Source organism: Thermobia domestica, chromosome 2 (assembly GCF_964235325.1).
Source record: "Thermobia domestica chromosome 2, izTheDome1.hap1.1, whole genome shotgun sequence".
NCBI lineage: Eukaryota > Metazoa > Arthropoda > Insecta > Zygentoma > Lepismatidae > Thermobia > Thermobia domestica.
This window is the reverse complement of record NC_137455.1, coordinates 268,523,329-268,550,536: the sequence shown is the minus strand read 5'-3', so window position 1 is coordinate 268,550,536 and position 27,208 is coordinate 268,523,329. Positions and strand designations below refer to the sequence as shown.

The 27,208-nt window shown below is 34.5% G+C and overlaps 1 protein-coding gene across 9 annotated transcripts in view; it reads right to left on the bottom strand.

The window, feature by feature from the left end:
• LOC145678491 (hydroxylysine kinase) overlaps positions 1–27,208 on the bottom strand; it is a 124,909-nt gene that overhangs the window by 44,368 nt on the left and 53,333 nt on the right. Inside the window, exons 1-2 of one of the 9 annotated variants that reach the window (XR_014130401.1) lie at positions 8,444–9,866; positions 6,319–6,508 (exon numbers count right to left, since the gene is read on the bottom strand). The exons of 1 other annotated variant lie outside the window; for it this stretch is intronic. Coding sequence is in view for 7 of the 8 variants with exons in the window: in XM_081748686.1 (XP_081604812.1) it covers positions 6,319–6,508; positions 8,444–8,877 (624 nt within the window). In the remaining variant the exon portion in view is untranslated. Of the gene's footprint in view, positions 1–6,318; positions 6,509–8,443; positions 9,874–18,643; positions 19,057–25,814; positions 26,236–27,208 lie in introns of those variants that run through there. 7 more of the 9 variants (XM_081748689.1, XM_081748687.1, XM_081748684.1 and 4 more) reach the window with 7 other exon arrangements.

The window sequence follows — 27,208 nt, the reverse complement described above, 5'->3', positions numbered from 1 at the left end:
TATAATATTGTTAGTTTTCGTTTAACGTGTAGATTTGAAATATGTAATAGCTTGACGTAGTGCCATTCGAAAAAAAATATACAGGATTATTATAAATGATTGAAGCGATTTCATAAACTCACTGTAGCTCTAGTAATTGAGATATTGTAACAAAACTCAACAGCAATGTAGAAAAAACGAAAATGTTTTGTTTGTTGCAGGTGTATTTCAGATTTCTCCCACGAAATCGCAGCAGTGAGAAGTGAGACAAGATGGCGACAGGTCCCGAGAAAGCATTTCATGTCATGGACTCCAATGCTGACCTACCCCATGCGTAGACTTTTTTTTTTTTTTTTTTTTTTTTTTTTTTTGTATGGGGTTATATGAAAGATTCAGTGTTCACACCTCTTCTACCAGCAAACCTGCCAGAACTGCGAGACCGCCTGCGAGTCCCCATCAACAATGCTTTTGAACTCATTGATAGGGACATGCTGCGCCGAGTGTGGGAAGAACTTGATTTTGGGCTTGATGTCTGTCGAATCACTAGGGGCGCACATATCAAACATTTGTAATTGTTAACAAAACTTTTTTTTCTTTTTTTAGTTTTTTTATGTGTGTGAAAAATAATCGCAATATATACAGTAATACAGTTATTATCAAGCTGTAAAATCGCTCCAATCATTTATAATAACCCTGTATCTTTATGTTGGGTTGTACGCGCTGTTACGTTGGTAGTGTTAAACAATGTCCCTCTGTCGATATTTGCATGGTACAAAATTTAAGCGTTCTTTATCTATCAGTTGAAAAGTTAGAAGGACGTATCAAGCAAAATAGTCCATTCTATATAATTATATATACACGCGAAACTAGGAGATTCTATTTTCAACTTTTGAGCCTTTAAATGGCTCACTTATGGCGATGAACCTCCAACAGTACTATAATACAAACTCTACAGTTGACAACGCTGACCTGAAGAAGCTGCTTTCTTTAAAGACACAGTATCAATGAACATAAAAAGAAAATGATTAAAAGCATCAAGAGAATAATTGTTAAAATTATACTTTAAACCAGTTACTAACTTTTAACAAACGTATATAAACTGTAAAATTTATACAAGAACAGAAAAGAAGTCCTAATAAACGCGGTATGCAAGGAAAGAGGGAACATACTGGAGATCAAAACCATTAAGCAATTTTTTAGACAGTTCTGATTTTGGGGTAAATCTATCAATAGCAGATTTTGGGCAGGGATTTCGTTATAGACCATAAAGTAGAAAAGACATTCCTGGATATTGAGAGTGCCTCCAAAAGTACATGGGAATCGATATAGTATCTTGGACAAATATCTGAGTTACTTTCTGTAATCCTTCGAGATGTTCGATCTCTATTGAAATTTCACAGAACTGGACTTCAAACTCTGACTTCCTAATGAAATCTGATTACCATAAGAAAAGGAATCAAGTCTATCAAATGCACTACATACACGGCACAATGCTGATGTGCCTTGTCGGAACAGTACAGTTGATACCAGGACATACAATTAAAACATCCAGAGTGAAGAGGAAAACCCATTTCTCTGCCAGTGATCAAAAGAAGGAAGGAAGGAAAGAAATAGTTGTCAATAATAGTAATAATATTCCAGTTATCATCAATACTTACGTTTAAGTATGTTGGGTTTGTGGCAGAGATATGATATCAATCTCATTGAAGGTATTTGTGTTAAATTACATTAAGAACCTCGTCCTTAATACTTCACTAAAAATATTCAATTCCTGCTTTTATTTAAAATATAAATAACAGACTGTCGACTTGCACCTTGTAAAATAATCTTTTGGAGGTAATATTTCATTACAACATAAAATAACGGCAAGTTTCGCCATATGTGATAAGTAGACTTCGGATCGATATACACTAAAAAATGGCAAAATATGCATGCAAATATGCGCTAAAAATCACGAAAATATGCACTGAAAATATGCAAATATGCACTGAAAAGGATAAATATGCACCAATCAAAAACTAAAGTTAAATGAGAAATTTGATTATCTTTAAAGAAAATGTTGTATTACTTGAACTACATATACTTGGTGCACAACTATGATGCATTCATGCTACAATAGACAAGTATGTAGTTTTCGGTATTTTCTGGCAAAAACCTGCATTTGCCAGTCAAAACATCACTGTACATCGAAAATGTTCCTTCTATGTCACAGGTCGTTAAGGGACAGTATTTTAAAGAAGCAATGTTACTTGCCGATAAATCTGTAATTCGTGCGTCGTTGTTCCCAGGAACACTTTATTTCCATTAGACAAGAATTTTATGCCAGGATTTTTCTCGTCTATTGACTGTGCTTTTCGAAAAAATGTTTGTCCGATTGGTCTTGGCGGAGCCTGTTTCGTTATTGAATCAAACAGCTCAAATGCACTACAAAGTCCTAGTCATCGCTCCTCTCATCTATGATTTTTGAAATTGAACTGAAATTAGTATTGATAAACACAAGTTCGCTTTTAATGTTTTCAGCTCCGCAAGTATCCATGGCTTCTTGAATATATTTGGTTTCTTCGGGTTGAAACAGCTTAGTATGTGAAATTAAAATGCATATACCCCCATATATATATATATATATATATATATATATATATATATATATATAATGCGCCAAGTATATGTGAATAAAAAATAAATATACTCAGAGAAGTAAATAAACCTGACTAGTGAAATTGAACAGGATTCGTAAAATTTTCCTGAAAGGTTTTAAAGTTAACGGAGACAGATCTATGCAAAAAAAAAATAAAAAATAAATAAATAAATAAATAAAAAATAAAAATAAATAAATAATGGACGTAGTGAGATAAAATAAAATGTTATACATACTGTACTAAATTACAGTATTTAGTTATGCTACAAATTAATACACATAAAACTTACAGTGAACAAAATAAATAAATAAATAAATAAATAAATAAATAAATAAAATAAAATAAAATAAATGAAAAGCCTATACGTTTTCCAAGGCCAAGACAAAAAGTAGATGCTATGCCCTTTTTAGCGCTCCTCCCTCTACTTTTGGCTCCCTTTGATCTATTGTGTATGCTTCTTGTTCCATGTCTCTAGACCAGCTAGAGAAATAGTTATTGGTTTGGAAATTACTATATAAATTGCACTTCGTTCAAAAAGTTGCACTGTATCTAGGACCTTATATGGCGGTGGGCTAAAGGTTAAATATGTAGTGTAACAAATAAACGAAGACCTTTACAGACAACGTAGTTCATATACCTAACCTCTCACAGAATGTCTAAAACTTTTGTAAACGCTGCTGCATTCCGGAAATTGAAAATTTCCGTTAAAAGGGATATTTTAACATGCGTTGTTCGCAACAAAGGTTCCGACTAATCAAAAGAATTTAACACTTTTTTGGGGGGAGGGGGGCGTGAAATATTTCCGCTTAATAAGGGGCCTGTTGAAGGCAATTTTTACTGTATTAAAAGCCTGTATTCAAAACTTTATGTCCTTGTTTAAAAGAAAATAAATCTACTTGAAATTATTTTCTTTATCCAATTGTGTTAATCCTAGAATATTTTCTTCTAACGTAACATTCTCCGTTTCAAACAGCAATAATTTACAATGTATAATATTGATACTTTAAATGGAATAAATGATTTGAGCGAGACATGGAGCATGAATGGGAAGAAGGTTAAGTTATCGAGAACATAACAGAAGACTTAGTAGGTAAGTTACGTTTCGAGAGACTGAGGTGCATATCAAAGCAGCACAAGCTTATATTTAAATAATCTCATAAACTCCTTAAAGGAAAACTCGGAAACTTATCTCAAAAAATAACTGCTGCGACAAGTTCTAGATTTTGTAAAGCAAATATTTAAATTAATTGTAGTTTATTTTCAAAAGGGTTGTTCATTTCGTCCCGAAATACATTTTAAAGGATTTCTTTAGGATGAACTCTGTCAAGTATTAAAAAAAAAAAAAAAAAAAAAAAAAAAAAAAGTCCACACCTGGGTTGTTTCATACTTGTAGAACTTCTTACCAGACTTGAAACTGCTATATGAGAAGGCCAAAAAATAGGGCGCTGCTGAAATTTAAGCTTTTGCTATCGAACAAAATGGAAATGTCCTCTTCTAAAAACAATCATACTTACTTTGAAAATATTACTTGTTTAGCATACACTTTGCAAAATATATTTTCTCCTTGAATTGTTAACGTCTCTCGACTTCAATCCATTGTTTCTGAAGGTCCATTAATTGTAGTGCTACACTTTCAAATTTCAATTTTAACTAGAGCAGAATTTTGTCCATTTTTTCCATCCACGAAAAATTTTTCACCATTTAAATAAACGACGGAAGGCCATTTCAAAATTTGGGCCACTTCGATCATCTGTCGTGCGACATCTCCAAATTCGAATTTTAACTAGCTCAGAATTTGTCCAATTACTGTCCATTTTTTTCAATCCAAGAAAAAAACTTGCACCATTCAAATTAACAAAGTAGGCCTATTTCAAAATTTGGCCATTTCGATCACCTTTAGTGCATCTTCAAATTCGAATTTTAACAAGCTTAGAATTTTTTCCAGTTTTTCACATTCTTGAACCACCAATAAAAAGATATATATTATCCAAATGAACAAGGGAGGTTCATTTCAAAATTTGGTCACTTCGATCACCTGTAGTGAGACTTCAAATTCGAATTTTAATTAGCTAGAATTTTTGAATATTTGCACATTTTTACCACCAGGAAAAAAATTCGTATCATTCAAATAAACCAGGGACAGACATTTAAAAATTTGGCCCCTTCGTTCACCTGAAGTGAGACACTTCAAGTTTGAATTTTAACTAATTTGGTTGTACAAAACTCTACAATAAACAGTGAAAATTCTAAGCTAGTTAGAATTCGAATTTAAAGATGTTACACTACTGGTGAACGAAGTGGCCAAAATTTTGAAATGACCCTCCTTTGTTAATTTGAGTGCTGATTTTTTTTTTTTTTTTTTTTTTGGTGGTACAAAAATGTACAAAAAATGACAAAATCTCCAATTAAAATTCGAATTTGAAAATGTCACACTACAGGTGATCGAATTAGTCAAATTTTGAAATGATCTTCCTTGTTTATTTGGATGGTACAAAATGTTTTGTATGTGGTACAAAGATTGGACAAAATTCTAAGCTTGTTAAAATGCGAATTTGAGCATGTCACACTAATCGATGTGGCCAAAATTTCAAATGGCCCTCCTTCGTTTATTTCAATGGTACATAATTTTTCTTGGTGGTACAAAAATCGGACAAAATTATGAGCTATTTAAAATTCAGATTTTGAACATGTCGCATTACACGTGATTGAAGTGGGAAATCTGGAAGTGGTCTTCCCTCGTTTATTTGAATGGTACAAAATGTTTTTCTTCTGGGAACAAAAATGGACGAAAATTGGACAAAATTGTGAGCTAGTTAAATTTCGAAGATCTGTCACTACAGGTGATCGAAGTGGCCAAATTTTGAAATGGCCCTCCCTGTTTTACTTGAATTTTTATTAAAAGAATTTCTTGGGTGGACAAAAATGGACAAAAATTGGACAAAATTCTGAGGTAGTTAAAATTCAATTTGAAGATGTCACACTACAACTAAATGGACTCTGTTTCAGGAGATAACTTCTAGAAGATTTTTCTCTCGGTATTTTTATACTGCCATAGGACCACACAATTTCAAATCTACACACACACACACACAACAGTAGCAACTTTAACTTCCGAAATGGGTGACGTGGAAATTTAGTTCTAGGTGATTTGACAACGTTATATATATATATATAAAGGTGACAATCATCATTGCCGAAAGGATGAATCATTCATTCCTTTCTTATTCTCCTTTTATACGACCTTGGAAGATATTCGAAGCCGATAACAAAGAACCATTTCAAGACCTTGAGTCTATTTATTTTAGAAACTTGGAATTCCATTTATGACGAAAGTTATTGCACGTTAAAAATTATCAATTTGGTCGTTTCTTTAAATATGCATTTATGTGCAATAACGACATAAACATGCACTAACTTCCGAAATATGCAAACATATGCACTATAAAACTCTACTATTTTACTCCAAAACAGCTGAAACGAATTTCTGTTTAAAGAGCATATCAATATCACATCAGGAAAAAAAAATTAAAAAAAATGCAAATATGCAAAAATCTGAAGTCTAGTGATAAGGCATACTTATTGTTACTGAATTGACTCCCTCTTTAAAAAAATAAAAAAATAAAAAATAAAAAATAAATTGTAATTAGAAATTAGAAAACAAAGAAATTAAATATGCGAAGAGCCCAATAATCGTTCCTACCTGAACGTAGAAGTTTTTATCATCATATCCGTTTAATTGTTTCAGTTTCACAGCTTTCAATCCATATAGTTTCTTTACCAATTCGCCTGCAATTTGTTCATTAACAAAAGGTCTTATCTGAATGCCAGGCTGGAGAACATTCTCGTCACTTTTTTCATTGGAGCCATGTTGTTCATTCATTTTAATTTCTCTGCAATTATAAGAGCATTATTTTATGTGCAACCCACACATATTATATTACATTACATTTACATTACAGAAGGCAGTTTCAGTTTAATGATAACGAATTTGGCTACCTTGCCAGCTTAAGATATATCGTGATCTCATAGCGTTGTGCTTGATATACAAACTCTATCTGCTAACTACTCTGCATCTCAGTTTCTAATGAAGCATACTGAGAAATGGCACAGTTTGATCAAGTCTATTCTATTCGTTTTGATACATTTTCCAAAGACCGTCAATGTGTCCGGCAGTCGACGGTGTAACGCTCGTCTCAACAACGGGAACCCATATAAATCCATGGGACTGCATCAGGGAATTCCACAGTAATGTGTATAAAAGGACTGAATGAATTTCCATTTCATATGCCATCTACTCCATGCACATCAACGTTGTCTGTACAAGATAACTGGGCGACTTCTCCTGGTGACGTGAGATGTATCGTTATGATGTAGGAATGGAATATTATAACAGTACAGTGGCTCCAAAATGATAAGTCTGGTAAGAAGCTGCATTGCCCATTCTGAGTAGCGGAAGTTTGCCATTATAGCAATAAATACCAGCAAACATAAGGATGTGTGGTAAGTATTCAGCACATTTATGTACCTATTCAGAATGAGTTCTGGAATTACGAGGACGATAGAAGATTTCCCTCTTTATACTACATTCCGACAGATACGTCCACGACTGGTCCGGAGTCACTACAAAGTTCCTCCTGTCCCCTGCAAGATGGCGTTTGTACTGATTTCCAATGTGTTTTCCTCTCTATGATATAGGAGGGATGGAACATATGAACTTGAGCCCTGTGCTTCTTTACCAGATGTAAATATTGAGCAATTATGCGATTTAGGTCGCTGCGAAACGTTGTGCTGCTCTTGAGACGGTACGATCTCACGTCGCACCAAGAAACGTACTTTTTGCACCACACTGAAATACGTCCGGATTTCAAATATCTAAGACAATCCATATTGGAGGGGGGCAGCAACAGTAGGAGACCGGGCATCAATTTTCGACATGAGCTCATATGGTTCGGATTTTATTAGGGATGTACCGATATATCGGTATCGATATCGATAATATCGGCTACTTTGGGAGTATCGGTATCGGCAAATGGACACCGATATTTACCAATACATTTTCCGAACTCCTTTCAATTTGTTTAGTATTAACAGTGACATTTATATTTCATCGATTTCTTTCAAAATTGACCTAAATTATTATCAATTATACAATCGATTTCTTTATGTGTGTACGACTTTGATTTACACTACTCGTACTCAACTGATATTTTTAGTTCCTCCATGACAAAATATTGGTGAAGAAAAGCCAAAGGTCCTCAGTCAAAATCATGGGCGCCCGAAGAAAATTTTCTAGGAAGGTCCCATTCCATGGTTATTTCAGTACGTCTGGTATTTAATATACGTGGTTTGCTATATTACGTATACATTTTCGTGAGCCAAGGAGGGCTGGGCCCAACTCTGGCCTTCCCCTTCGGGCGCCCATGGCCAGGATAGCAGACCCGTCATTTGAATCTCAAACCAGACAGAGGTTACGATTCAGAACAAAATGCTATGGAAGAAACCCACGAAACGCTCACTTTGTCATTATTTTCTCCTATTTACTGCTTAAAAACAATTAGTTCTCAAGTTAATAAATAGTTTTATCGTTTTCGACTTCGCTTAAATCAGGGCGCAACACTTCAACTCGCTAATCCAAAAGTGATGGTCGCCAATATCTCTCACATACAAATTATGAGAGTCCCCCCCCCCCCACAAACACACACACAGCCTTTGCTTTGACAAAGAAAGATATTACATCAGGGTGTAAAATTTTAAAAACAGACAATTAAATTCAGGATAATCAATTTGAAGTGGACAACTCATATACATGTTAAAAAATATCTTACCTTAAAACTTCACGTTTGTGTAACGCTCTCTCTCTCTGCACAGAAGTACCAGTTGTCGATTGCAGTTTTCGGATCAACGTTCTTAAATGAAGGGCCACTGATGGAAATTGTGAGTAAATTATCCAGTGTGTCAGTCTTAAGTGGATTCCTGCAGGCAGTCTTAATTCTGTTGAGATTGCTGAAGCCTTTCTCACACGAAATAGTACTGACAGGTAAAACTGCACAAAATGTGACAATTGGAAGCAAATTTGGGAATCTCGTAATGAAGTTTTCGATTGAGAGTGGGAAAGGAGGGACGAATTGCAACGTTGTGAAGACTTTGCTTTCCATGTCCGTTGTGAAGATTGCACACTCCATGTTTTCTCCCACTCAGTGACAATTATTTTTGTGCGAAACATAAACTGCGCAGCCCTATGAGTGTAGGCAGAAATCATTCCTACTGAACCTGGTCACCAGCTCAAAATTTCTAGTCCCCAATGGCAACCTAGCGACCGGAAATTTTGCGCTCTGGCTTAACTACATGAGAAAAATCCATTATCTGGACAACGGTATATTGTTCAAAAATACGGAAGCCTCTTGCTTACTACAGAAATCAGTACGGAGCATACGTTATCCATATGCTACATACGCACTGTCCGTAGATGTTACTTCAAGCCGTTGCAGGAAGTCTGACATCAAACAGTCTTCCGTATATTACATACATATACGTATGTTACATTCGTCAGTTGTATGTGATTACGTCAATTTGTATGTGAGATTCTGACCGCCTATATTCTTTCATATGGAAAATACATACAAATGGAACACTTATACGGAAGGTATTATAAACATACGTTTTCAGTTATACGTTTGCTGTACAAGTCCAAAAACTACAGGATTTATACATGTAACATACGTTTTTATGTACGCAAAATAAGATTTTTTTTCTCAGTGTAACCCTCTTATTTTTTTAAGGTATACACGGCAACACCTGGTTCACCACGCATAATTTTTTAAACAATAAACATTTGTAACGGTTGTATCCGTTTGCATTATATATACGTAGGGGCAGCGATTACGAGGGCAGGAGGGGGCAGTTGCCCAACACTTTTTGGAAGTGACCCCTTAATGTATATAGTTTCATATGGAAATGTGAAGTTTTTGTACGTAGGCTATTACTGGTCCATAGAAAAAACTAGTGTCATATAGGCCTAATATTTGCCGTGGCATGAGTACGTAGACCCTATTAGTTATTTGTCTTCCCGTGGAGTTGAGAAAGCTACATGAATTGCGTTTTAATTGCGACGGAAAATGACCCAAAAATTATCCTTTTGGAGGACAATAAAGTATTTCACAAGTTATTCTTTAATTGCACAGAAATCGAGTTCCTAAAATAGACTATCATTTCTTCTTTCTAATAGTAAGAAATATTGATTAAAAAGAGAGTATAAGAATCAACTTCTACATTTTTCATTGTTTTGCCTACAGTATTTATATTCCGCAATTACAAGTTAGTGATGAAAGGAAAAAAATGTTTCTATTTTTTACTAGCAGAAACAACAATGCTCTTTTCGCAGAAGCAGCAAAGCCCTTTTTGTTGTGTTTTTTTTCCTTTCAACAGAAAAGAAGAAAGAAACAGTTGAGAATGCTCGAAGGGCATTGCCAGAACGAACTTTAAAAGAATTATTTTTTTTGAAACTTATATGAAATTGTATATTAAATGTATTTGATTAAATTCAATAGATAATACATTTACATATTTGAAACCTGCGTATTAGGAGATCTGTTGAATTAGCTATATTGAGCTGTCACCGTATATATATATATATATTTTTTTTTTTGAAAATGATATAACCAGTGGCCACCGGTTACTATTTGTTGACAAAATATTCACCATCCTCTTAGGTATTGATCAACACCAATATCACTTATATATGACTTACGGTTCCCGAGATTTGGCTTCTTAAATCTCCCGAAATCGGAAATTTTCGGTCCAATATCTTGAGAACGGTAAGTCATAGAGAGACGATATTGGTGTTCATCAATACCTAAGAGGATGGTGAACATTTTGGTACCGGTACCAAATAGTGACCGGTTGCCACTGACTAACTGCCCACTGGCCAAATCACACAATTTTCCAGACAGAATTTTAAGATGTTCATGAGCAAGGAATCAAATCAATTCCTAGATTTTCGTTGTTTAAGAGTACAAAGGGCTAGGACTTACTTGCGTTGCTCTTGTCAATTTACTTAATAAAATATGAAATACAATATACGGTATTTTATACAGTGTCCTAGTAATTATACAACCTTTTGTCAAACAAACTGTTAGAAACAATTCGGAAATCTAACATTAATATACAAATATTCAGATCATATCTTGCACACCCGCTCCACTTTTAACATTCAATCGCTGCCACTGCATGCATATAATAGAGACTAGTAAATACAATGCAACTATTAAAGTACATTATCACTCTAAATATCATTCACTGACTCTTAGAATTAAGTTTAAACTATATAAGTATTTGCTGTTTTTTTAGTTCATTTTATGTAAGCTGGATTAAATTTAGAGGAAATATATTTTTTTTTGTGTGGAAGTAATATGAAATTCCGCTTTTTGTCTTTGTATGTCAAATTTTGACCATATATCTAATATACCCTATTAGAATGTTGATCATTTCAGTATGCTGAAAATTTCTGATAATATATAAGAAATGTGTCCAAAAGTATCGATATCGACAGTATCGGCCTCCTCAGTATCGGTATCGGTGAAAAAGTGGTATTGGTACATCCCTAGATCTTATACTAAGATGTATATGTTCACGTCTCATATAGTCTCGGTGCTTAAAAGGAAGCTAACTTCCAATGCAACCAATAAACAGCAGGGGTGCCCATTTCGTTGCGATTCAACACAGCGTTCATCTCTTTCTTAAACACACGGAAACCTTTTGTTTGATTTGATTTAATTTTGAGTTTAGCGTGCCCTTTAGCAGCGAAGCTATATGAGACATGGACCTACAGTTTAACGTATGAGATCCGAACCACATGAGCTCCCGCCAGAATTGAACTCGGGTCTCCCATACCAAAGGCGCGTATGCTAATCGCTTAGCGCTGAGGGAGTTCGGGAACACATTATTTACTTCACTTAGCTATGACTATAACCAATGCCGGAGAGGGCACAAATGTAAACTTCCTAAAAAGACCGTAATTTTCGGAATCATATGACTACCCACACAACAATAGTCATCTTCTCTAAAGTCAACAACAACTCTTTCAAACTATCTGCAATGACTTCTCGGACTTGTTCACGAGTGCTACTATCTAGCGATCGAACTCGTCACCATAAACCACAAAACGATCTTCTATATTCCTTTTCTCCTCAAGTCAAAAATAAGATTACATTTATAACAAGAAAGAAAAATGGATAGTGGATGGATGGATGGCCAGATTTCAGAGAAGAATATGTCGGTCCTCAAGAAATGGTTTTCATATTGTCGCCTACGATATATGAGATATCCAGGTTTGTTTAGATACAAAAGAAACACATTAGGTAAAAGGTTTTCTGCTGAGCTATTGAAAGACAGTTGTCTCTTATATATATATATATATATATATATATATATATATATATATATATATATCGACATGTAAATGCTTAATAGGCTTTCGTCGAATCACTTGTGTTTTTATTTTTTGAACTAAATATATAGTAATATGAATAAATACTATTTTTTAACCTGATTTTATTTTGATATATATATATATATATATATATATATATATATATATATATATATATATATGAGCATATTGAAATTATGAAAAATTCAGTCATCTACGGGAACTTTCTGACCTTCAGTTTTCCGTCCTGCGCTAGGACTGTCTCGACTAGCAATATTTAAAATCGAGTTCTTATTTCAGTGATATGCTATATTGCGGAGCGAGCATAGAAACCATAGTTTCACAACTAAATGTAGAATGTTGAATGCTTGCTCTTTGAATATTTTGGATGAAAGTTCTGTCAATAGTGACCCTGCAAATACTGGGAAGAGAAGAGTTAACACATTGCTAGATGCTAAGACAGGAAATTACAGAATTGGATACAAATAGAGAAACGACGAAAATTACATTACAAAAATTCTAGAGATATCCCGACAAAGGAAAAAAAAAAAAAAAAACTAGAAGCAGCTTTAGAAAGAAAGTGGTAGGAAGAATGTTAGAACACAACGAAAGGAATACATCCCAATAATTAAAATAAAAAGGGAGACAAGGGAATTAAATACGAGGACCACGGAAATATTATAGGCCCATGGTCCTTTCAAGAAATACCTAATATGACTAAATATAGAAGAGTATCAGGTATGTAACTGTGGACCACTACAAACACCAGAAAACGTTATTTGAAATTGTATACAGTATGTGACTAGCGAGGAGATAATAAGCATTAGAAATAATTTTATGAGTGATATATGGGACACTGTAAGATTGTACAAAATTGACGGGCTTCAAACATTTAGTGAAACATATAAGAAACACGTGGCAAAGATGAGAAAGAAGATAAGACATGAATCGGAGGCACTAAACAATCACAGTTTTTCCAAACATCAAATAATGGATTTTGTTATAGACTAGATAAATTTCTGGAAAACACCAAAAATTTTGGAACTTCAAGTTTTGCTTGTTTGATGTGTTCAGTGTTTATTGTATGAATCTTATTACCTGTGTGTAATTGTGTCTAGTGTAACAACAAAGAATGAAGAGAAATGGAAGAATCAATGAGATACAGAAGAATAATAAAGATTAAGGACAAGCGTAAAGTTCCTGTAGTTGAACTGTGTCCTTTGTTTTCTGTTTCAATTTTATTCTTATTTACTTTTCAAGGGTGATGAACGAAACACCATGAGAAATCCAGCAAAAGAATAAGAAATTTATTGTAATAAATGACAAAAACGAAAAAGAAAAGAATAATTGAACTATTCCTACTATTCTATGAATTAATTTCTTATTTTTCTTACAGATATTATTATATATTATTAAAATAAATACAGAAAAAATAGAAAAACGGTATGGTTTTAACATAAAGTACCATGCTTATAGTATTGTGCCTCACCTCAATCTGCTGAGGTTATGATAGCCAAATAAAAAGAGAGAAAAGAAATGAAATAACGAAGTAAAGAAGAAAGAAAAAAAGGAAAGAGGCAAGTTGCATCTGCTCTAAGTAAGTCCAAATCAATCGGCTAAGGCAGAGGTCTGTTAAAAACAAAAAAAGGAAAATCCTATAGAGTCGAAAAGTAGAATCACAGCTATGATGTCAGAATGTATTCAAATTTTACTATCATTTATCTTAAGATAAATGGTTATTTGGTTTTCTTTTCAGCAATAATCAGGAGAGCTCACATTCCCTTTTCTTATGGGTTACTTTTTGCAAAAAACTTAAGTACGTTCTAAGGATCTTTTCTAAGATGGCATGTTACATGTCAAATTAAAAAGCAATAAGTAATAAGCAGTTATCTATGTTGTGTCGCGAGAAGTTAATTCCATACTATTAACTTGAAACTAGGTTTTCAAGAGTATTCGGTCTTGCACCATAAAAGTGAAAGATGATTTCCTAGAAGTGAATCGATGTACTCTGTGCCCGTGAGTAACCTGGCACTCTCAGCAAAGGTAGAAAGAAAAAATATTAAAGTAGTACAGAATAAACTTATAGCGCAATGCTGCCCCTTACAAGAAGATAGCATTCGGCTCATTCCACGTCAAATCACTCAGAAAAAATACGAAATGTCACCCACCGATTCAGATTTTAATGGAACTTCGTGTAGGCTTACTTGTTAACACTACTATTGTATGAAGACCTGTAAAATTATTCTTCCGAAATCCTAATAGTTTGTGAGAAATACGAGACCAAAGTTTCAGAATTTCAGGCATCCCGGTCGTTCTCGAGGCCATCTAATATTTCGTAGAGCTTAATACAAAAGTTCATATATCAGTATCTAAGCAATGTATGTATCACTTGGAAATTTCTACCCGAAGTTTATATATGTCTGTAGAGTTAATTTTAAAAAAAAAAAATCAAGATTGTTGTACATTAAGGGTAAAAAATGCACCCTTGCACTTCAAAATAGTTATTATTTGTGTAAATTTCTAATTTTACATAATGCGCATTATCGCTGTGAGGCGGACCAATTACCTTGCCGCTCTTTTTTTAAAATTGAACCTTAAGGTATGTTCTAAGAGACTGTAGAATAAAATTAGTGGTTTTTTGAATGCTTCGGTTAGTAATTCTCGTTTAACCCTTCAAGGCCAACGCGCCAGCTTTTCGTGTCATTTGTAAAGTTTTATTTCCATTGATGCACGCAAGGAGTAAACTTTACAAGACACGCTCCAGCTGCGCATCGATAAGTAGGGCCCTTTTAAAAAGCATAGAGTAGAGTAGAGTACGATATAAATAAGTAGGGTAGAAATTAGGAACGGGTTAGCTTAAGGTTAAGTAAGTATTGATCCATTTCCATAAAATTATTAGTGTGTAATTTCTCGTTTCTGAGTGAGTATACCTGCTGGAGCGGGCGTTGTAAAGTTAACACCAAGCAAGGTATTGGCACATCATTGCTCGATTCACTCACACAGGTCCCAAGTAATTACTAAGTATGTGTACTGTTTGTGTTGAAATGTGTTGGGGTTCAGAGAAGCGGGATAAGCAGGCTAGAAACATTCACTTTCGAAATTTTATAGAAAAAAATCTGTGCGCCGAACTATTAACATAATCAAAGTGAATTTAATGTTAAAATTGAATTAATTTTCCAAATCTACAGTCCAAATCTATCTTTCAAATAACGTAGAAATGAAGGCTATATGACAGTCCGAGAGGAAGGGGGGGGGGGCAGTACCGAATTATTTTTCGATTGGGAAGACGTACTTTCATAAACGTAATTTACAAATAGGAACAGCAGGACCAAACAAAGTACAGAACAAAACTCAATTTCGTACTTCTTTTTATCAACATTTACGACGCTTACATTTTAGTCTTCAAAACGAAATAAAAATAATGATTGAACTTTTCCACTACATTAAATTGAAAATTTGTAACCAAAGAAATATGCAAAACTCCTTGTGCATGCAATCAATTTCTTACCTCAGCATATGCCAATCACAGTGATTGGATTTCACTATTTGAGACTGAAGGAACTTGCTACTTCGTTTAAGCAAAACGCAGCCTGTATTGTTACTCCACAAACTGAACCTCCTTATCTGAGAAATAATATACTCTTCCAGTACCTTTAGTAAAGGAGACGCACACAGAACAAATAATATTGGATATCGGAACATGGCACACATCGTCTTTTCCTGCAGAAGGCCGTAAAAGGATGGAGCCGGTCCAAAAGGGTGCATAAACTTGACTTCAACATCATTTTCCTCTTCATCTTTACCTAATGCTAACCCAAAAAACCAATGGTTATCGTAAACACATGCAAGATACGATTTAGTGATGATGGCCGCGATGTTCATTCGAGAAGATGTCTTCTCTTCAGGAAAATGAAAAATGGAACTAAAATCTGGATCAGCACTGATTCGCTTTGTCCCAATCGAGGTTTGGCTTAGAGGAGAGAACTGATATGATCGTGTTCCAAGAATTTATTTTTGCACAAGAAAAACGATTTTGTAGTTTTTTGCGTGTATCTATGAGAGTTTCTTTTTTCAGCAAGCTGAAATTTATATGTTCAATACGAGATCTACAGAAGATAAAAACTTTTTCTGGCGTATTTAAAAAAAATAGAACATCTTTGAAGGCTTTCCTTAGTAAGTAGACGTTTAACTGTCCGACCAATACCATTATATGGGGATTTACCATGGCTTATAGCAAAAAATGACCACGATGCACTTAAGGAGAAATCCTCATAATGGTAACACAAGTTCATGAAGTTTTTACAATTCTTGTACTGCGCAGCGCATCCATCACTAAAGTAATTTACATTTTTGACATATGGAAATTGTTCATTCAGAAAAGAAGTTATTTGTTTCTGAGTCTCATAAACAAATGCGACATCGTGTTCCAAGTTATCTGATATCACACCCAAACTAGAAACAGTCAGGTCTGCAGATCCAGGAAGACGTACTTTTCACCAATTCTGTTCTGTCCGTTGATACCCACTGTTAATATGTTACTTCCTCCCCAGGATCAAAATCCTCGAATTTTGCAATCAGAAGCTGCCTCAAATTTTCACTGGAGGGACACTTGGAACAATGCCTCAGCATGCAATCCCGACTGTACACAGAACAAACCAGATGACGGATCAAGTCTTGATATGTCTCTTCTATATGATATGCATGCAGTAGGAGAATAACGTTTTGATGTGTTGTACACACGCACACGGAATGTGTCCCAGCAGAACCTGCTAATACACACCACTTAGGACGTAGTGTGCAAAATTTAGAAAATCCAATTTTAATGTTGGGATGTTGATCTTTAAATGAAGAGTTTAATTCTTTTAAATTCCCAAGTAATAATCGCTTCTCCATGTGTACATTTTTTTTAAATACTCACTGTTTTTCCAGGTAGAATTCTGGAATATTCATAATCAACGTAGAAATTCTTTACTATTTGAATTGTATCTTCACTCACTGTTTTCCCTTTCTCAGTTCAGGAATAGCTAAAATTCCTTTATTCTTCAGAACTTTCCTTCCTCGCCGGACGGCATATTCACTCACATTAAATTCATCGACAATCTGTTTCCTGCTCCAAGATGAGGGTACTAAAATTAACAGTTGTACTTTTTCTCTTCTAGTGACTTTACCTTGGAGTTTGGCCTTTATTAAATCAAGAAGTTTATCCATATCATGAGCCTTTTGTTTCACATCTTTTGAAATTTTACAAAAATCTTGTTTAGAGACAAGCTCTTTTCCCACAACTTTGCTTATTTTACTTTTCAGAACAGAACTTGCTGAGTCAAGCTTTCTTTTAGTGTATGCAGGCTTGCTGTGTGACGTAATGGCATGGAATTTTAGAGGTGACTCCCCTAATACTGTAAGTGAAACATTAAGATGCTCTACAGTTTCGTTTTTTGCGACAGATTCTTCTAAAACAGATACATCATTAAATCCGCCCACGTCTTTGCATTCAAAGGAAATCCCAAGTTTGTTTCTGCAATTATCGCATATTTTTTGTCCAGGAATAGACTTTACTGAGTCAATATTTTTATTAATTTCATTAGCAAAATCAACACTTACTTTTCGCAAAGCCTTAGTGATTGGTTTATTGTGGCAATCAAATGGATCAAAACAACTTGTCTGATAATGTTCATACTTCTTCAAGTAATATGTTTTATGATGTTCACAAACACTAGTTAACAAATCAGAACTGATGCCACTCCTTTGAGATAACAATTCTTTCTCGGATGCACTGATAATACAATGCAATTTGACCACCCGTGTATAGCTGTTTTTGTGGCATTCACTTTTATTTTCCTTTCCTATCACTGATGCCAACCTGAAACATTATGAAATCCCATGTCGAGAGGCAAAAAATCCCATTTCAAGTATGAATTTCCCACGTTATAATAATTAAAAGTATGCTACATTATTAAAAATTAAATTCCTCTGTGTTAGTCACTTTTTCACAATATCTAAATGAATAAGCTGTAAATTTCGATCTTCTCGAAAAATCCCATATATGCTGCTTTTTATCCCTTTCCAAGAAAATAAGGTCAAAACTCCCATGATATTGGATTTTTCCCACAGGTTGGCATCATTGTTTCCTACACTCCACTGTTCTAATTCACTTCGCAACATCGTTGTAAGCCTTGATGGGATCAACAACACTATCTTGCAGCAACCCCAAGAAGTATTTAGTCTTAAGCACTCAAAAAGACATAAACATCTGCACAGAAACACAGCTGAAACCGAAACAGCGTTGCCAACTAATTCACGGAATATAATGCTAGTTGTTGCTCAGAATTATGCTATTTGCTAGAAAATTATGCTAGGCTTAATATTTTCAAATAATAATAATAATAATAATAATAATAATAATAATAATAATAATAATAATAATAATAATAATAATAATAATAATAATAATAATTATTATTATTATTATTATTATTATTATTATTATTATTATTATTATTATTATTATTATTATTATTATTATTATTATTATTATTATTCAAAACTTATTTTGTAAAATAAATTCATTTAATGTACCTAAACAAAATATTTTACTTACCTAAAAATAAGAACCTTCATTGGAGTCCTTGATATATATGTTGAAAACCAGATAAGAAACTTGCTTAGTCTATAGTCTATACAACACATAACATAGGTTTACATATATAGTATATATACACACACGTTCACATACACAAATATTTACACAACAGTTCAGATTTTCAAAACTCGACTTCAAATTCAATATCTTCCACTTTCTCCTCCTGAATTGTAGATGTAGTCGAAGGGGCATACAATGAAGATGTTGTCATTGAGGCAAGCATTCGCTCTGTTGGTTGGAATTTATTACAACCAGTTTGTTTTACGCACTCCGATGCCACAAGAAGACCGTTTATTGTCGTCGTGATTAGTTTGTTTCTTGTTTTCGTCTTCATCAAATTTATTTTCGAAAACATTCGTTAACATGACGCACTGGAATGGGGAAACACAAGTACGTCAAGAGCAAATTTTCCTAATTCTTCAAATTCACGCTCTCCAAGCAAATCCTCACTATTTCGAATGGTTAGCCAAAAATTATCCACATCAGAAAAAAACATGTCTGGGGAAAGATTAGAATACGGCAGCTTTCGCCATTGATCATCTAGTTTTTGCTGCAGATCAAGATCGTTAGCATCAATTAGACGAGGAAGTTTAGATATAAGAAGAGGCGTAATAGATAATGATCGTGACTGACATATTTTCAGCGCGATACCGGGAGTTAGCCATGATAATTTTGACAGAATTCCGCCCCCAAAATCGAATCTCTTTTTAATTTCTAAGCAGGCTGTAATGTAGAAATCCCTGAACCTACGCTTGAAATCATTAATATTTTCATGACTTTTGAGCACGGTCCCTAATTGATTGTGCACTTCCACCCCAACATAAACGTTCATTAAGGGTTGAAAAAATCTTTCAGCCATAGGATCAATTTGTTGAAGATCGAGTCACTTCAATTTAATGGAATCCATATACATCGAAGGTATCGATAAATATAAATCGGACAGTTTAGTATGAAGAGCAGTCGCAACAACTTTTTCGCTTTGAAAGAGCTTGTTAGCATTAGTAAACTTGGGCAATATAAATTTCAAAAACAACAGAAAGAGTTTTGTTTCAGGAGAGTTCATTTGAAGTACAATAAAGTCCGCCTTTTCATCTCCTTCGAATGAGCATTCAATAAAAAATGACCAAAGTGCTTCCCACTGCTTCAGAAGTCTTTTTATTACTTGAATTTCATTTCATTTATTTGCCTGCTTCATTAGCTTACAAAGCATGAGAAATTCTCATGTAAACATTAGAGTTGACAAAAAAAAAAAAAAAAAAATATTGTTAAGTATCAGAGGTATACATCATGCATCTTTCTAAAATACAAACCACATAATAGGATATATTAAGTATAAAAACATGACAATTTACATCGTAATTAGGTAACTGTTTGTACCACACCAGGCATGTACTCACGAGTATCTGTTACCAACTCTTCACTAAATGAATCATTTAAATATTCTTTAATGCTGTAATAGCACTTTTCAGCGAGTAAATTATATAACGTCTTACCAAGAATGGAAACATTGGTCATATTTTTCAAGTACAGAGGAAGTTTCTTATACAATCTGACACAATTCATGTACACGGTTTTGCTTATATTAGCATATTTTTGATGCATTACAAATATGCCACTACTTGCCTTGTATTATGGCAATGAATATTTTTGTTAAAGATAAAAAGATGCTTGTTTTTGCTTCTATGAAAACCTTTTTACATGTCGATTTTGTGGGTAATCCAAAAATTATTCTAATCGCTTTCTTTTGCAATCGGAAAGTGCTTAAACTATTTTCATCAGATCCCCAGTGTATTATGCCGAAGTTAATTAAGGAATTAAACTTGGCGTAGTAAAAGCTATGAAGTGCTTCTCGTGACTCAGTACCTTGAAGTTTGTATAAGGCAAAACACACGTTACTTAGTTTCTTGTTTAAAGTGGAGATATGAGCAGACCATGAAAGATTGTCACTTATGATTACACCTAAAAGCTTTGTCATGCAAGAATATTAGAGTAAGTTAGAAGATATTTTTATTCTAGGTGATATACGCGGTTTTCCTGGAAAATGAAAATGTAAGAGAATCGATTTATCATGATTTATAATTAACCAATTCGCTGTTAACCATTTTACTAATTTGTCCGTAAAACTGTCAGCTTTCCTCTCAACTTCTTCTATTGATATTCCTGCTATTATCATACTGATGTCATCAGCATATAGAATACATTTTGCTGGATACATATATTCTAACAAGTCATTTATATATATCAGGAAGAGAATAGGACCCAAAATGGAACCTTGAGGAACACCTCTGATTACAGTTGATAAAGACGAACAAGTTGTTTGAAATCCATCTGCAGCTAATTTAGATATTTGTACCGCTTGTTGTCTACTGGATAAATCAGGGATAGCCATCTTGTTTGAGATGGCCTTAAAATTTTCTGCGGGTCTAAATTTAAAAATTCTTGAAATTCTTGAAGTTGAGCTTGCCGTTTACTACTATGTTTAAAATAATCGCAAACGTCACGAAATGATAATAGCCGGAAACAGCTTTCTAACAATAAAATTCCAAGGTCTTGTTTTCATGAATTTTATTGTTAGAAAGCTGTTTCCGGCTATTATCATTTCATAGTTGTTTGTTATGTTGTGACTCATCAATTTTGCCAGGTGAAAGACAGTTACGCTCGCACCCGTGGGGGAGGTAGTGCTATTGAAAGAAAAGTGAACTTTTAATGAGTAGTTATTCCTGATTGGTGGAAAGAACTAATGATCTCCTTTCTTTATTATATATAATTTTATTTCTGATTTCAGTTGTAGAGTGTAGTCTGAGGAAGTGCTATACTTCCGAAACCGTTACATTTCTAGTTTATTTTTTATAATAAATATCCTAGCCAGCCTTGTAAGAAAGCTGTGTTTTTCTTTATTCAAGATGGACACAACGCCATATTGTCATAATATCAATAAGCTGTACGAAATATTAGATGATCTCGAGAACGACCGGGATGCCTGAAATTCTGAAACTTTGGTCTCGTATTTCTCACAAACTGTTAGGATTTCGGAAGAAAATTTTTACAGGTCTTCATACCTTACTAGTGTTAACAAGTACTCGTAGTTTCATTAAAATCTGAATTGGTGGGTGACATGGCCTGGGTGATTTGACGTGGAATGAGCCATTAACAAAATATTTAACGCCGTTTTAAAAGTCACCGTTTTAGAAGTCACTAATTACGAAAATACTTAGTAAAAAAATCTTTAGCTTTAATATAAGTACTGGGATATTTCTAGTCTGAAGGTATTTTTTCTTAGTTCTTTTAGCAGCTGTATGTGAAATAAGACATTACTCAAAACAATTCTGCCAGTGCCGTTTAAATTTTTGTTTCGAGAAGAGAACCTTGAGAGGAGTTTTTCTTAACTTTTCCAGTTTTGAACAGAGCAAGCACTGCTTCTTCCAGGTACATTTTCGAGAGAAGGCGGTATCTTTCGTTCTACGGAATTGGGTCACCTTCCTTCCCAGAGCAAAGATCAATTCAGAGTACATATCACATGGGGTAAATAATTTAAGATTTATAGGAATTCATGCTAACTAGGGTTGTCAACTGGCCGGTTTTTCACCGACCTGGCCGAATATTGCTCTTACTTTGATTAAAGCGGTGACCGGTACAAACTTCTTACCAGCCCCTTTATGACTTTTTTTTTTTTTTTTTTTTTTTTTTTCAAATTTGTATCTAATTCGAGGTATAGATTTAAAAATGTAAGTTTCATTCGCAAATCCAAAACTGTCACCCTTCACCATCTACCAACGATTAATATTTTTTGTTCATCGGTTTAGATAATTCTAAGGACATGACAGGGACTATATCAGGGAAAATTTAAAATTTACTTAAGTTTTTTATATAACGAGCGATCAACTGAAACCGGTTCGTACCATGTATTATTAGTATAGTGCATAGGAGGATATTGTTTGTTTAATAGTGTGTAATTGCTAATATCCCTGTGTTGGGTGTAGGAATGTTCATACGTGTTTCCGTTTTGCAGGTATAACGAGTGAAAGATGGCGTTCAAGATCCCCAATCTATTCAAACAGGATCAGCGTGCTGTCATCCAGTTTCTGAGTGCCAAAGGTTGTCAACCAGCTGAAGTGTTCCGGCGTATGAAAGACATGTATGGTGATGCATGCGTCTCCAAAACAACAGTAGTGGACTGGGCCAAAATGTTTCGGAAGGGGCGTAAACAAACCATTGATTATCCCCGTACTGGTCAAGCCCATGTTGTTGCCACAGAAGACACGTGTGAAAAGGTGAATGCGGCTATAGCTGCGGATAGACGCATTAGTATTCAATCCATAGCGAACGGGTTAAACATGAGTTATGGTACAACGAGTGGTTGCTGAGAAAATTGCGAAAGGTCTGGGGTATCATAAAGTGTGGGCGCAGTGGAACCCTAGGGTGTTGACAGAAGACCAAAAGTTGGAGCATACGGGTTGCGCCATTGAACATTTGTCACGTTACCATTTGGAAGGTAACGACTTCTTGCTGCGCATTGTTGCTGAGGATGAAACTTGGTGCCATCATTTTGAACCGAGTTTAGTCTTCCAGTATGCAGTGGAAACACCTCTCATCTCCACGTCCCAATAAGTTCAAGACGCAACCGTCTGTGGGGAAAGTTATGGTGTGTGAGTTCTTTGATTGCCATGGACCATTATTTCTCGACTTCAAAGAACAAGGACAGTCCATCAACGCCGCACGCTTCTGTCAGACCTTGACACATTTACGGAGAGCCATCAAAAACAAAAGGCCTGGTTTATTGACCGCTGAAGTCATTGTGTTGCATGACAACGCGCGTCCACACGTTGCAAACCAAGTGCAGGATGTGCTTCAACGATTCAAGTGGGAAATGTTGCGACACCCGCCCTACAGCACTGACCTTTCACCTTGTGACTTTCACATCTTTGGGCCTCTAAAGAAGGCATTGAAATTCAGAGATTTTGTGGTAAATAAGAATTCTTAATTTCGTTATAAAAATATGCATTAAGCGGGATAAAATCGGTGAATAAAAATTCAATGTAAGAACACTATTTTCCCTGGCAATTACAATTAGTTACCTTTTAATTTAACTTAATTTCCACTCATCAATCAACATGACAAGCTCATGCATGGCTATACTAAACATTATTTAATTTTTTTTAAAAAATAACACTAAGCATCCTCATTGAATAAAAGTAAAAAAAAAACAATAATAATAATAACACTAAGCATCCTCATTGAAAAATAAATACAGACACAGACACAGAGAGAATATTAATAGAAAAACTAGCTTAAGTGTTCACAGTTTACTTATGCAAATAACACATAAGCATTGTTTCAATGTTTTCTGGTGTTAAATTTGTTCTTTTGTCGGGCATTGTAAGAAAGCTTTCTCCATATCAACATTCGAAACTGATATATATATATATATATATATATATATATATATATATATATATATATATATATATATATATATATATATATATATATATATATATATATATATATACATTAGTTGGAGATACTTCCCAGCGATTTCTGAATGCTCATCTAACTGGGGATAAAAGCGAGTGGGACACTGAAGGACGCCGTTCCTCCTTCCACAAAATATCTATGATGTATCTCCACTTCCTAAAAAATACAATGGGGAAAGATAAGCACGAAGGACGGCGTGACATCGAACGTCACCCTACCTTTTTAGATACACTTTTACTCCTGCATCTAAGGCGCGCTATACACTACGAGATCAATCCTAGGATCAATCTTAGGATTTATCTTCGGAAAATTGTTATGATATATGTTGTAGAAAATCCTACCCTTTTTGTGCTACACACGTGATGAGTTTTTCTGTCCCACCGAATGACGTTTATCGACATTGTGAAATAGTTCTATTTAATAAAAGTACAAAGTTGAAGAATTACTATGCTAACCACACTGTACATCCAACTGATATTAATAGCAGGCGCTATATTCTTAAATTGGATACCTCTAAAAAAATAATAAAAAAAAATTAAAAAATAAAAGTTAGAAGGGTACTGGTATATTTTTGGCGCACCACATTTTAGAAGATGGGGTATGTTTAGTACAAAAGGTCCAGAAGCACGTAAAAAAACACAAAATTTACAGGAGAAATGAGTGATGCAAGTACTTAGACGTAATATAACGTAACCAAATCTAACCTAACATAAACTAACGTAAACTAACCTGAATTAACCTAAACTAACGTAATATTAGTAGAAATAAGCGAAATCATTTTTTTAGAAAATTATGCGGGACTCCTACACTAATATAACATAAACTAAACTAACCTAACGTAACCTAAACTACCCTAACCTAACTTAAACTAACCAACCCTACCCTAAACTAACCAAATGTGAACAGAAATTATCAAATTTGTAACATTTTTTAGAGAAAAGAGCTGGACCCCTTCTGCTAAACATAGGCCTACACAAGTAAAATTTAATACTTTGCATGGAAAGACACATTTATAAGGAACAAATATCTGCAAGCAACAGAATTAAATACAAAGTAATTCACCTCCATTTTATGTTTACATCTGTAGGGCTACTAGTGTAAAATCATTATAAATGTTTTAACGACGGATAAAATAGATGAGAGACAATGTTTAGCAGAAAGGGTCCAGCTATTTTTTCTAAGAAATGTTACAATTTCGGTACTTTCTATACACATTAGTTTAGTTTAGGTTGGTTCAGGTTTGTTACGCTTATGTTACGTTAGATTATATTAGTATATGGGTCCAGCACACTTTTCGAAAAGTGATAGAATTTCGTATACTTCTATTAATATTAGGTTAGTTAATTTCATTAGCTTAGATTTGGTTACGTTGTGTTAGATCAAAGCACTTGCATCTTCACTTTCTCCTGTAAATTTTGTATGTTTTGCCTACCGGTACTTCTGGACCCCTTCTGCGAAACATTTACCTAAGTGAGTGCATATGAAAGATGACCGGTGATACTATTTTCCACCACCGGTGTATTTGTGCATAGTTTACAGAAGCTATAATTTATGTTTACAAGTGGAGTGCTACTACCACAATACCATGACAAGTGCTATTCAAACTCGTATCATTACGAAAACCCACTAGTTTTCATTACATTCACTGACGCACCTGCTTCCTTCGCTCGCACCCTCTGGCTGGCGCTCGGTCCCCCGCTTCACCCTGCGCTGACTCGGTTCGGTAGCATTCGTACTTTCCAGAGACCACCTAGCACAACTTGCTTTGCGTTTCTTGCATTATAGTTTTTATACTATATATCCTTACCCCGTATTTGTACGCAAATCGTAAAAGAACTGTAGTTTATCAACAATAACTCTTGATGCTCAATGAATGATGGTCTCCTTGAGGGATTTTATCTACGCTATGTGAGATATTTTCATGTCGGTCAACGCAAATCATTTAGGAAACAGTGACAAATTATAATTTTTGAAAAATTATATCGAGTGGTACACCTAAAGTAAACCTGCGCGATCAGAAGATAAGGTAAAGCGAGGCATTAAGGACCACGGGGCATTAGGGACCGCGTGATAAATTGTTGTAAAAACGGCACGAAATGCGAAACCGGCACACTAAGATTATGGACGGTCGGTGATGCTCTTTTGTTTTTGTAAGTCGTATTTGACACACAGATGTACTTCCAAGGTAAGACCGGGAAACGGATTCAGTCAAAACGCGGACGCGCGAAAACGCCATAAAAAGTTGCTACGGTGTTGTACGAAGCTACAGAAAAACTTGCTGAAGGTTTTATTTGGAGCAGAAAGTGGAAAGAAGGTAAGTAACCATGAAAACAATCACTGGTAAAATAGTTCGACTAACTGTAGTAGTATTAAACAAGTGTGTCTTTATGGAAATCAGTAATGAAATGAGAGGAACTTTGGTAGCAATATTTGAGGGGTTTGTGAGGGCCATGAGAATTTATTTAGAAATATCATATTGCTTGTACGCAAAAAGTAAAAATATTTCCGAGAATGTGAAAACTGTTTCTGTAGAATACGTAGGTGTATGCATTTAGGTAAAACTAAATAAGTTATTAGTAGCATGAGAAATAAATAGTTATTGTCCCTAATACCCCAAATAGTGGTCCTTAAGACCCCAAAGGACAAAAAGGAGCAGTTCTAATTGTAATAGTCATAATGTGAAATCACGTATGTGTCCCTAAAAGTTAATGGACATATGTTAAAAATAGGGTGAATGTGCCACTAGTCAGCCCCTCACCGGTAGTCAGCCACTTAAGCATTTTCGAAACAAAAATAAGAAAACGTAAGCTTAGCTTTTAGACATTCATCCTCTACACAGCCGATCACATGTCACACCGAAATGTCACCTAGTGTCGCAGTAATAGGTGGACAAAGAAGACGCTATGTTGTAATGCGTGGATCTGCTACGTAAAAAATAACAGACGAGACTTTTTGTTACAAGTGTGTATTTGTTATCTAATGTAAAAATAATAACTATTCTTTTTATTTTTTTTAATTTGTATATATTAAGGAAATGAAAACAGAAAA